General features: G+C 45.3%; 1 protein-coding gene across 2 annotated transcripts; it reads right to left on the reverse strand.

Moving 5' to 3' along the window:
• Window positions 1–2,045: 2,045 nt before the first annotated feature.
• TLR2 (toll like receptor 2) lies at window positions 2,046–10,593 on the reverse strand. 2 transcript variants are annotated; one of them, XM_054824168.1, is made up of 2 exons: window positions 10,546–10,593; window positions 2,046–5,289 (listed from the first exon to the last, which is right to left on the reverse strand). In XM_054824168.1, exon 2 carries the CDS (start codon window positions 5,282–5,284, stop codon window positions 2,933–2,935), a length of 2,352 nt encoding a protein of 783 aa, XP_054680143.1. In that variant the 5' UTR covers window positions 5,285–5,289; window positions 10,546–10,593; the 3' UTR covers window positions 2,046–2,932. The 2 variants fall into 2 exon arrangements, with proteins under 2 accessions (XP_054680143.1, XP_054680142.1); XM_054824167.1 differs by lacking the exon at window positions 10,546–10,593 and adding an exon at window positions 10,122–10,410.
• Window positions 10,594–10,597: the final 4 nt, after the last annotated feature.

The raw sequence follows: 10,597 nt of genomic DNA on the forward strand, positions 1-10,597 counted from the left end.
GTTGTGCAGCAGCTAAGGAGGATTTCAATTCAGATAAGGGCTCTGTATACAGCAAATTCTGAAAAATGGCACCCAAATTGTTCATTTGGTTAATACAAGGTAATACAAGATTACCATTAGCTTTTTTCCCTCACTTCTTTCAAGACCTGCTGTATTGTGACTCGTACATCTTCCAATGGCCGTTTACAAAAAGCTCTAACCACGGCAATGTTTATGGTATGCTTGGTAGTCAGGCCAATATGTGGAGGTCCTATATTAAGTCCTCTTTTTCTTACTGCCACCATGCTCAAAAGGCCCAGCTTCCAATAACCAGCTTCTCAAACACAGGAGGACAAAGTTACGATCCCTAACCACCAATTTCATATGTTGCTATTGCTTTAAAAAAACCCAAAAACCCACCAAAAAAACCCAGATCAAAATGTATGCATCTGCTTAGCAGCCAAATGTCTGACATCTATACTACCCTGGCCACGCTGTGAGGAATTGAAACACAGCATGTTTATGCAAGAACAGGCAGTTCTGCTTAGGAGTCAGAGAAGCTGGTCTTAAAAGGTAATTAGCCTAGCTGAAGTAGCTGATGAAATATGGTCAGTATTTTAAGAATCTTCACACTGTTATTAGAAATCAGAAATACAGATTATCTTAATTTACTCTTTAATATATATATGAGAATAAAGCAGAGATTGTGTGAAGCCACCTACAGATGAAGGTAAGGTTTAGATGCTAAAAATAGGAAATGCAATTAAAAACTTAAGTAAATGAAAGAAAGAGCAAATCTTTAGTATATATAAAGAAGGTTGCTTTGTTTGCTTAGATGAAGTAGCAAAGTTAATAATTCTTATAATGTGTTATGCTTGTATATTCATATATGCAAAATTGTATGTAAATAAATCTTTCCTTTGCATTACACTGTCAGAGTTGCCTAATTGTGGCTATAACGGAAGAATGTTTGTCCTTCTCAATGGCTAGCAGAGGACAAGGACACGTCTGCTCTCACTGACGCGCTGGCTGTGTGGAGAACTTCCTAAAAGCAGTAAGACGACAGATAACTAGCTGTGACATGCGACTTCCAATGTACAGACTCGGTTACAAATATGGAGGTGTTTGAACAGAGATTTTGTACATGTTAGATGCCTGAGACCAAAACCCAACAATAAAAACTTGGACATGATCTCATCACAGATACAGCAAAATGCTGTAGGCGTTTCTGTGTGAAGGCTTTTAAGGTCTGCTTCTGTACGTGCCTGGACATGTCCTACACTGTGCCCAAGCCCTGAACTGATCCAGTAGTTAGTTGTCTCTCTGGCCTACCAGATTCAAGCTACTAGGGTTCATCAGAAATTTCCTGTGGCTACAAGGTAAGTATCACCTAAGATACCTCTTTGTTTTTAAATCACCTCTGAAGGAAGAGCCTGGTGCCAGTGTCTCCCATTTATTCCACTTTTTCAGCAATTAAAGACCTTGTCCCAAAAATCTTAAGAAAACATGGCCCCAGCTGACAGCAAACACAATGTCTGAGGTTGAATGCTCTCTACCCCCTCTGGTTTTGTGGACTATGTTTACAGAGAGAGCAGAAAGGTAGAAAACACCCTACAGCTAAGGCTGCTGATCAGAGTATGGTGTTGGATTCAAAGACACTATATATTAGTGTTTCCCACATTCTAGCTGAGAATAGCTTAAACTCCATTTAAGCAAGTCAGAGGAGTGTTTGGACCCTACTCTGAAGTATCTATTCCCATATATGGTACAATTAAACCAGACAGAAATCATCCATAGGTGTCTTTCACCAAGGAAGTTGTCTGCCATAGAAGATACATGCTACAACAGCCAGCACTGCAGTGTGAAAGTGCATTTTTACATTAAGCCTTGAAGCCACGATCCTCAGGAGATCTATACATTTAACTTACAGTGATTGTGAAATACTGCTGAGAATCAGTCCTTAGATCCACGAACTAGGAGAGCCAGGACAAAAATCCTTGCTGCATAAACTGAGTTTTGTTGCATTTGATTAGAAGTGGTTTATACAAAGAATGCAGAAAAACCCTTGGCTAGGCAGGCTCTCTCCTAAAGCTTTTGCAAAGATAAAGATACATAAACTACTTAGCTGTATATCTAAACAACTTTTCATCATTAAATATTTAAATGTTAGCTTTTGCTAACACTGCTGATTAACGTGTGTAGACAATTTTGTTGTGGTTTAACCCCAGAAGGCAACTCAGCACCGCACAGCCGCTCACTCACTCCTCCCACAGTGGGTCAGAGGAGAGAATCAGAAGGGTAAAAGTGAGAAAATGCGTGGGTTGAGATAAAAGCAGTTTAATAGGTAAAGCAAAAGCTGCACGCAAGCAAAGCAAAACAAGGAATTCATTCACTACATTCCGTCAGCAGGTGAATGTTTAACCATTTCCGTGAAAGCAGGGCTGTCATGCATAACACGTACCTGGGGAGACAAACACCATCACTCCAAACATCCTCCCTTCCTCTTTCTTTCCCACAACTCTTATTGCCGAACATGACGTTACATGGTACGGGACATCCCTTTGGTCAGTTGGGATCAGCTGTCCCAGCTGTGTCGCATCCCAAACTATCATGCACCCCCAGCATGCTCACTGGCACAGAAAAAGCCTTGATGCTGTGCCAGCACTGTTCAGCAATAACGAAAACATCCCTGTGCTATCAACACTGTTTTGGTCACAAATCCGAACCACAGCAGCATAGGAGCAACTATGACCAAAATTAATTCTGTTCCAGCCCAAACCAGTACAACAATTCACGACCACAGCTACCAAAAGAAAATAATCTCACATCAAGTAATAGATTTTACAGTAGCTCAGTGCTCTGTTCTCGATACACAAATAGGCGATGGGACAAACATGAAAGGGACACAAATCCAGAGTGCATTTGCCACCTACTCAGTCTTTAATGTCCCTGTCTAGGATTTTAGAGCTATTTTCAAATTAAACCAAAACATCTCCTGCTGCTCTTCATCAGGAGGCCATTCCAGGTAGGTCTTTGTGTTCATGATCTTCCGCAGCTTGCAGAACCTCTTGGGAATCGTTTTGCTCTGGATGGGCTCCAGGAGGACGAGAATCGCTGCGTCGTCGTTCTCGTCAAAGAGGCGGAAGTGCGAGAAGTCCAGCTCGTATTTGCACCACTCGCTCTGCACAAAGTGCTCGGACAGCACAAACAGTGTTTTGTGGCTCTTCTCTATGGAGTCGATGATGTTGTCCACGATCCACTTCCCGGGCACAAAGTCCCGCTTATGGAGGCAGAGCCGAAACGGGGGGCAAGCCTGCTCCAGCTCCCGCACCATTATGTTCTCCACCCAGTCGGAGTCGTTCTCGCTGTAGGAGACAAAAGCGTCGTAGCAGATGTCCTTTGCGGGGGCTCGCTTGGGCTTCCGCTTGGCTTGGAGCCATGCCCAGGTCATTCTCAGGTACCAGACCGCGTGGTACTTGTATCCGACGACCACGAGGGTGAGGATGACCAGGAACACCAGGACGCAGATCAACGACACCACCAGGGACCTGTGGCACTCCATCAGGGAGAGGTGCACGGCTCCAACCTGCGCCCCTCTCACTGCCAGGGGAGAGTCACAGATGTACTTGTCTGGCCACCCCACCAGCACCTGGGCTATCCCGGCCTGGTGGTGGATGAAGGAGAGGAATTCACAGGAGCAGATGAAGTTGTTGTCGCTGGCGTCCAGCAGCTCCATTTTCTTGAAGGACTCAAACTCTTCCTTGGAGAAACTGTTGAGCTTGTTTCTTCTGACTGACATGGCCACTAAGTTAGGAACGGGTGCAGCACCAGGCAAGGTCTTCAGCTGGTTTTTTGTGAGGTACAGCTCCTTCAGAAATGGGAGTTGCAGTCCAAACTCCCTCAGGTTGTTAGCGCTAACGTCCAAAATTTCCAGTGTTGGGGGAATGCAAGTCGTTAGTTTGGGAATTTGAGTGCTGGAGAGATTCAAATATTTCAGGTTTTTTGGCCATTCACACACATCTGGAATCTCACCAAAATTATTCTGGCTAATGTCCAAGAGATTTAATTTTCTTAGATGAGACAAACTTTTACCCGTCATTTCTAAGTCACTGAGCGAATTCTGACTTAAATTTAGAGTTCGTAGTGAGGGCCAGCCACCCTGGCAGGCTGAATGCTCCAAACTCTGGTCTCCAAGCAAATTTGCACTAAGATCGAGATACTCTAATGACAGAAGATGTCGCGAAAGGCTACATGGTACCAAAAATACCTTGGTGTTTTGAACTGTGACTTTGGTAAGAAGTGATAGTAGACCTTCCACAGCCTGAAGATCTGTAAACAAATAAAATTGTTCTATAGATAGTTTCTTTATTGTCAGAACTCTGAGAGTCTGTGACTGATTTGCTTGAATTTGTATTTCCCATCGTCCAGTTCCCAAGAGTCTACAGTCTATCATCCCCACCTCCACTAATTTTGGCATGTCTTCTAAAATGCTGACAATCTCAGGCACAGTAGCATCTGTTAATAAGGCTTGTTTAAAAGAAATTTTCTTTGCAAAGGAAGATGACATGACTCTCAATAGTTGCATTTCAGCAGGTACACTGAATGCTATTTTTCTCACTTCTAGCCAAATGACAGAGTGCAGAAGGTCCCTGACAATTGCTGAGAATACATTAATTCTTCTTAGGCTTATGATCATGTGATTTATCTTCTTAATCGATTTCAAACTTCCCGGCTCATACTGACTGAGATTGCCACCATCAATCCACAACTGGTCGAGAAGCTCAATGCCCTCAAAGTTCCCTTGCCTTACTGTGGAGAACCGCGGGTTGCCCAGGTGGAGAGAGCTCAGGTTCCTCAGGCTAGAAAAGAGGGAGCTTTCCCCCAGGTCTCTGTAGGAGTTCCCTTGAAGGTGGAGGTGCTGGAGCAAAAAAAGGTGCCCAAACCACGCAGGGGACAAGTGAGCCAAGCTGTTATTTGATAAGTCCAAGAGCTCCAGTTTCCCAAGGGAGCGAAACGAGTCCTCGTCTATTGAGCTGATTTTGTTGGACTGCAGCAGCAGGGCTCTCAGGTTCACAGCCTGCTGCAGATCCTGGGATTGGATGTGCTTGATCCTGTTGTGGGACAGGTTTAACGTTGTGATTTTGCCCGTGAGCCCCGGGGGAATGAAGTCCAAGCCCATGGAAGAGCAGTTGCACAGCTGATTGTCATCGCACGAAGGACAAGCCTGCTTCAGGGATTGCTCTGCGGAGACATTTGCAGCTAAGACCATGTAGATGGCCCACACTTGCCAGGTGTGTGTAGTCATTTTGCCTAAAATATGAAATACAGTCAGAGCAAATATGATATATATACAGCATATATGATTAGTTTTGAAGCAGCTACATTTTGAATATAGCTAAAACATAACCCTTACTGTTCTGTCCTATTGAATGCACTGCATATGTATTTGCTTTTAACGCTGTTCAGAGATAAAACAATTAGTGAAAACAAGGCGCATTGTACATAAACATTGCAGCATCATTTGCTAAATGCTAAGTACACTGAATTTACTCTTCTTTTCCCCATGGTTTCTAATTTTGGAATGAGGACTTAGAAATTCATTAATAGCTGCACAAATCTTTTGCAGATTCAGCTAAACATCTGAATAATCACAACATTATTACTAATCCGATCCTTCGCCTGGTTAGAAAATAGTCCCCATACATCCCCTCCTTAGGTCTTTTTCTTCCGGATCTGAGACTATTATTTTGTATATTCATATTTTACTATCAGAAGTCTCCTGTATGTGTTTCAAGTCCTAGTTACATCAGGAAGAGTTAGTGTCTTGCAGGAGATGGTGACATTCATATTTAATACTCATTTCGAGCATATGTCTAATCTCAGTTCTGACAATAGGGAGAAGAGGGTTGTGTGTGTTTCAGCCCCTTTCCTCATTTTATCTGCCTTTGGCTATTCTGATTGTAAATGTGCTAGTAGCAGGGAAATAAATATTTGCCTGGGTGTCTGTGTAGGCCATCGTTACCATCTTGCGATCAGTCCAATATTTGCTAATAAAACTTAAGCTGGGAAAACTGACCATTGTAAACTACCGACTCTTAGCTCTTCCTTTTTACTGCCACATCCTTCTCCTCTGCCAGTGGCTTTTTCTGCTTTGGGTCTCTGTGGCAGAGAGGTCAGGCTCAGCCATGAGGAAGAGCCAGCAGCTTTTGGAGCTTTCTGCAGATCAGCTGGCTGGATTCAATCAGCTTTTTCCAGCCCCACAGCCTGTTCCTCATCTTCTGGACTGAAATGATTAAAGAGAAGCCACAGAGCTGTGGATGCTGTGTCACTTCTCTCACAGTTGTGCCTTTCACAGTACTGATTTGACATGGCTTTTTGTGTTACAGAGCTTGCTGCAATATCCAGCCTGCCCTTACTTCCAACAAGGTGACTTTAGTTCTGTCCCTCTGAGGAGTTGGAGAAACAATTATTGAAGACTGAGAGGGCTGTTTTCCCTTCAAAACCCTTGTTACATATTGAATTATAACCCTTTTTTTGTTTATCCTTTCTTGACAAGGATCAAACAGCACTTTAAAAGTATAACTTTGCCCAGCGTGTCACAAACTCCCCTACCTCAGTAGGTATCTTACAGAGGGTGAAAAGAGTGAACCAACCCCAAAGAGGCCAATGAACAGGTTCCCAAAGATCATAGTGGGCTCTGTAAGAGGTTAATTGGGTTAGATTGACTCACTGAGGAGTACTTTCTCCTCCAGTCATCCCACTGAGACTCTGTGCATAAGATCTACTGTACTCTGAATTCATACTCTAATTTGTTTTATAATAGCTGACCCGCACAGACAAGTTCATGCAGACAAGTCCTACCCTTCTAGTTGCATTATTTTTAGCCAGAGTTGCTTAAAATTATGCAAAAGAGGCAGAATTAGCTGAGATTGTGTGGGCATATGGGGAGAGGAGGAAAAGTTGTGGATAATTTATTCAATCTTTCCATCGCTTCCCACCTGAAGGACTATAAACATTTTGACCTCTTGTGTTATTTTCCTTCAGTCTCTGTCTCTCTCTGATGTAGAGCTTTGGGTCTTGAAGGACACATTCCTCTCCCCTGACTTTAGATGCCCACAGCTGAGCTGGTCATCCACCATGTTCTCCAGCGTCGATGGAGAGAAATAACAACTTTCAGGGACAATTCACATCATGTCTCTTAGACACTCACATTGAGATGTGATGACTCCAAGAGTAATGACCCCATCAATTTAAAATGGAGCACAATAGTTTAGATACCTAGAGATTGATGCATGTGAATCCCACCCAAATAACTGCGATCTGTAGTCACATTCACCTGTTGTCCAGTTGAGGCTCTTTTATGGGGCTTTTTTGGTCTTGCAAGTCTGGCTGGATAACACAGTGCTGTAGGCCATAGGAGCAAAGCTATGAGTAAGACACGTTTCACAAGAAACAAATTTAAGTGGGATTTTTAAAGTTGCCATCACAATGCTTACTGTTAGAAAAAGAAGCAACCAGGCAATCTGGCTGATCAAAATCTATCCATAGGTAGTTTATTTACAAATGGAAAATCGGCAGCACAGAAGGGAACTGGGCAGGTACTGATATTTACACTGGAAATATCAGCTGAGCCTAATGGCTCTCCACCTTACCAGCCTGAAACCAACCAAGGACTGCAGGACTGAACACCATTTGGTGGTACAGGACACTTTATTGTCAATTCCCTGAGCATCTTTTTTTTTTTTTTTTTTTTCCCCTCATCTGTAATGTGAGCAGACACTCAGGGAAATCCCATTCCCACCTTCATTCATTTTCAACCATTCTCTTCCCCTTCCTATTCCTGTCTAATAATTCAGCTTAAGACCCCAACTTACAGGGTCGTTTCAGGCCTCACTGTACCTACTCAGAAATAAAGCCCCACTCCATGATATCATTGCCCTACCAAGGAATCACTTTTCCCTGTTGCTCTGGGGAAAGAAAAAAAAGCCACGTGGAAATTGAAATGCAGCTAATACTATGGAAACTTGCACAAATGCCCTTATACCATAAGGTGCCATGATGAACTAGACTTTCAAAGTGTTTCTGGGTTATGGACAAAGGGTCCGAGCCATTAGACATGCACAGGATTATCTTCCCTTGCCAAGGCCACTAGAAGTATTGGAGGAAATATCGTAGAATCATAGAATCACCTGGATTGGAAGCAACCTCAAAGATCATCTAGTTCCAATCCCCCTGCCATGGGCAGGGACACCCTCCACTAGACCAGGTTGCCCAAAGCCCCATCCAACCTGGCCTTAAACACTTCCAGGGATGGGGCATCCACAACATCTCTAGGCAACCTGTTCCAGTGCCTCACCACCCTCACCATTAAAAAATTTCTTCCTTATATCTAATCTAAATCTGCCCTCCTTCAGCTGAAGGCCATTACCCTTTGTCCTATCACTAGAAGCCCTTGTAAACATTCCCTCTCCAGCTTCAGGTACTAGAAGGCTGCAATAAGGTCTCCCTGGAGCCTTCTTTTCTCCGGGCTGAACAACCCCAACCCTCTCAGCCTGCCCTCATAGGAGAGGTGCTCCAGCCCTCTGAGCATCTCCATGGCCCTCCTCTGGACTCGCTCCAACAGCTCCATGTCCTTCTTCTACTGGGGCCCCCAGAGCTGGACGCAGTACTCCAGGTGGGGTCTCACAAGAGCAGAGCAGACGGGCAGAATCACCTCCCTTGACCTGCTGGTCACGCTGCTTTTGATACGGCCCAGGATACGGTTGTCTTTCTGGGCCACAAATGCACATTGCCTGGTCACGTTGAGCTTCTCATCCACCAACACCCCAAAGTCCTTCTCCTCAGGGCTGCTCTCAATCTGTTCTCTTCCCAGCCTATAGTCGTGCTTTGGATTGCCTCGACCCATGTGCAGGACCTTGCAGTTGGCCTTATTGAACTTCATGCGGTTCTCACGGGCCCACCTCTCAAGCCTGTCAAGGTCCCTCTGGATGGCATCCCTTCCCTCCAGCATGTCGACGGGACTACACAGCTTGGTGTCATCGGCAAACCTGCTGAGGGTGCACTCAATCTCGCTGTCCATGTTGCCAACAAAGACGTTAAACAGTGCCGTTCCCAATACCGACCCCTCATCACTGGTCTCCACATATGTGCATATTCTTAAACAAAACCATGACTGCCAACAGAACAAGGTTCTATAAATGCTAACGAATGCTAAAAGCTAATGTAACTGCTAAAATAAAGTGTGCCAATAGTGTGCAAATTGATTCCAGGTTGGGGAACGCTATCAAGCTAGATGAGGGCTGGTAAGTCTGAGCAGTGCTCCAGAGTCTGCAGCGGGGCGGGGGGGTGTCACTGGTTAGTGAAGGGATCGATCCACAAGCAGACCTGGCAAAGCTGCTAGTTTCCACCTGGTTGTGTGCATGTTACACACACCCTGGCTAACACCCACCAGCACTGCCATACTAGCATGTATGTGTATACACACACAAGCACACATATAAAGGCATGCCCCTTCTTGTTTCCAACACAGAGGATGTGCAACAGGGCAGAGTTAGGTGAGAGGATAGCTGATCCCACCGCCCCGAGACCACTGATGAATGAGCTCTTTCCTGGCTGAATTCCTACGACAAACACAGCCCACCTTCACACCCAGCCTTCCCTGGGCAGCCGGTATCAACACACAAGGGGGACAACACACAAACAGGACAAAGCACATACAAGGCACCCTCCCACGAGGAAACTGAGCAGAAATCGCAGAGTCTGACCCAACTTGTCTCTTTCATTTGCTGCTTTCCTTTCTCCCCTTTCCTGAAGGACATTGCTCCCATCAGCATGCCCCAGCTCTCCCAGGGACCCTTCCTTTTGCTGCCTACCTGCCGTGCAGCCCTGCCATCTGCCTGCTATTGCACCTGCCTGCTCCGCTTCTGCTGGCAGCCAGAAATCCCTCCCCACTGTGCACTCCTGCAGGACCCGGCCCCTGCCCAGCAGTCCCAACCACCCTGAATCCCCCATGCAGAGGAGGAGGACTCGGTGGCAGAGATTAGATATCCTCTTGCCAGTGCTCCCTCCTTGCTTCTTTCTTCAGCACTGCAGCTCCACTCTTGTTCCCTGCCTCTCCAGCCTCCACCCGCCTGCAAACTCACCTCTGTGCAGAAGTGATTCCCGGGGAAGCCAGCTCCAGCTCTGGTGCCTGCATGCTCGTTAGCCTATGTCATGTTTCATATCTCTCTTGCTAATTGCTCTTCACCCAGCTTCCTCTCACGTCGTTGTTTCCTTACTACTTTACCTCTCTGCCTTGGCTATGTAAGCAGGGGAATTCCCACCTAGGGGATCTGATTGGCGTAAGAGCACTAACACTATCACTCTTTTTAAATGTGCCAATCCAGAGAAGCCTGGGTCTAAGGGAAGAGCGTACTGTGTGAAAGCCAAGTCTTCTCCTACTTCTCTGACTCCATCTTTGAAGTGACCGGCAAGATATATTTTTCTCCTTACCTCTAGGCACGCAGTCTCCTAATCTGTTTCATTGGTGCTCAGTGTTTGCTATCAGATGATTCATTCATCACTTACCTGGAGGTTCAGCCTTGATTAGCCCATCAGCTATTCTTCTCCAAGAGAGTGA

Source organism: Grus americana, chromosome 4, assembly GCF_028858705.1.
Source record: "Grus americana isolate bGruAme1 chromosome 4, bGruAme1.mat, whole genome shotgun sequence".
Classification (NCBI taxonomy): Eukaryota; Metazoa; Chordata; class Aves; order Gruiformes; family Gruidae; genus Grus; species Grus americana.

Coding starts and splice junctions, on each gene's coding strand:
- TLR2 (XM_054824168.1), bottom strand. CDS start 5,284: ATGACTACACACACCTGGCAAGTGTGGGCCATCTACATGGTCTTAGCT.